Source organism: Bactrocera neohumeralis, chromosome 4 (genome assembly GCF_024586455.1).
Source record: "Bactrocera neohumeralis isolate Rockhampton chromosome 4, APGP_CSIRO_Bneo_wtdbg2-racon-allhic-juicebox.fasta_v2, whole genome shotgun sequence".
In the NCBI taxonomy this organism is placed as follows: Eukaryota; Metazoa; Arthropoda; class Insecta; order Diptera; family Tephritidae; genus Bactrocera; species Bactrocera neohumeralis.
In genome coordinates this window covers 62,587,451-62,589,491 of record NC_065921.1, presented here as the reverse complement: position 1 = coordinate 62,589,491, position 2,041 = coordinate 62,587,451, and the positions used below count along the sequence as shown (strand labels likewise).

The 2,041-nt window shown below is 31.2% G+C and overlaps 1 protein-coding gene across 1 annotated transcript; it reads left to right on the top strand.

Moving 5' to 3' along the window:
* The first annotated feature begins 861 nt into the window (after positions 1-861).
* LOC126755821 (uncharacterized) lies at positions 862-1,697 on the top strand. Its single transcript, XM_050468542.1, has 3 exons — positions 862-1,105; positions 1,163-1,619; positions 1,678-1,697. Exons 1-3 carry the CDS (start codon positions 1,094-1,096, stop codon positions 1,695-1,697), a joined length of 489 nt encoding a protein of 162 aa, XP_050324499.1. The 5' UTR covers positions 862-1,093.
* Positions 1,698-2,041: the final 344 nt, after the last annotated feature.

The following is a 2,041-nucleotide window of genomic DNA, read 5'->3' as shown; positions in this document are numbered from 1 at the left end:
GTGCAGTGTATTATAAGGTTAAAGATTTCATTGATCATAATCATGAAACTCAGGAGGATACGTACAGGGAATTAAATATTATGAATAATATGGAGTCATCCTGTATGGAAATACATCAAGATTCCACTGAACCGAGCGTTCTTGGAAGCATACGAAAAATATTTCAAAGTACTTGCGTTGAGTAGGTTCATTCTTATTTTTATTATTTATTTTAATTATTCACCTCATAATGTCATAATTTCAGATACCCGGTGGAAACAAAAGATATTGATTTTTATAAAATCCAACGAAATTACCAAAAACTGACAAATAAGCAATTTCTAATTTCTCCTAAAACACCAGCTGATGTTATCAAAGCATTTCAAGATGAAGTAACTTTGAAAAAATTTGGGTTACAAAACATACCGGCGATGATGCCTCAACATTTTTTAAGATATGCTGTGATGCAAAAGACTTTGCCTATTGTTTGTTTTGTTCTGACAAAATAATAAATCTAATGAAAGAAAATATTCCCTCAAATGTAGAGAGAAAAATACTGGTTGATGCTACATTTTCTGTTTTACCTATTGGTAGTTTCAAACAGCTTTTAATTATTCACATTGAATATTTTGAAACGGTATGTTGGTATAATATTCAATTTGATAAATTATAAATATTTTTTTTTGTTTTCCTAAGGTGTCTCCAGAACAGAACAAATATAGTGTTCTTATGAACAAGAAAACAAAAAAAGTTTCGAACAAGTGTTTAACTATATTAATACTAATGTGGTAAAATTAGACGGAGCGGTGTTTATTTCGGATTTTGAAATTGGATTGCGTAGTGCTTTAAAAAAAATATTTGAACATTCTAAGCTATTCGGGTGCTGGTTTCACTATTGTCAAGCAGTACGAAGAAATATTGCTACAAAACACAAGAATCTGGCGGAATTTATTAGGCAAAACCGAAAAGCATCTATATCTTACCACAAAATATTGTCACTCCCATTATTACCGGAGACACACATTGTTAATTGCTTTTCCATCATCAAAGAAGAAATTGCCACTTTCGACCACTTGTTTAAATTTGAATCTTTTTCAAAATACTTTGAAGAGCAATGGCTAAAAAAGTAAGTTGCTTTACATTAAATTGTTTTTAAAAATTATAAATATTCGAAATATTATAGATTGGTCCAAGAAATCTTTCGGTCTTTGGAAATAAGATCCGTACAACATCAGCTGTAGAATCGTATAATGCTGTGCTTGCCAAAATAATCCCTAAAAAAGGGAATTTTTTCAAATTTGTGGGGCAGTTACAAATGGAGGAGGATCGCAAGAGTAGGGAATTAGAATTGGTTATCAACAGCGGTGGTGCTTTAGGGAAACCAAAAAGAAAAACAAAGGAAAACGTTGTGAGAGCAAATTTAATTGCTAAAGCGGAGACGGACCTGTTTAATGGAATCATAACCGCTACGAGTTTCTTGGATAGAATGGTCTTCTCTGGAAAAAAAATAGTAACTGATATGGAGCCCTTTGAAGACATATTCGAAGGTTTAGAATATATGGAAGAAGAATCTGAAGTCGAAGAAGAATCCAATGCCACGGAAGAAGGTGCAGCAAATCCTCCACTTATATGCATAATTTGTTTGGAAAACAAACCTAATATTTTGCTTTTGTCACGCAAACATTTAAAATTGTGCAGTGACTGCACATCTAAAATAAAAGCAGAGAGTGTGGCAAACAATTTTAATAAATTTAAATGCCCTTTTTGTCGCCAAGATGTTGACGAATATTTACATATTTTTATTTAATTATTTTCTTTTTCTCACATTTTCATATTTTCATTTAATTCTTTACCTTTTTCTTTTTAAATATTACATTCATATATATAATTGAATTTTTGTTAAAAATTTGATTTAAAAACTTGAAGTTTAAAGCAAGCAAAATAAATTAAAAATGAAGTAAAGTGGGGCTAAACTCATTTTCGTGGGGATTAATTCCTTTTTTTTCGTGGGGATTCTGTCATGTAAGAACACCCACGTTTGGTGGGGCTTAATTCATTTCGA

Bases quoted from the DNA above. Each gene is read 5' to 3' on its own strand.
- LOC126755821 (XM_050468542.1), top strand. The intron at 1,620-1,677 runs GTTTGGAAAACA...AAAATTGTGCAG, and splicing joins TCCACTTATATGCATAATTT to TGACTGCACATCTAAAATAA.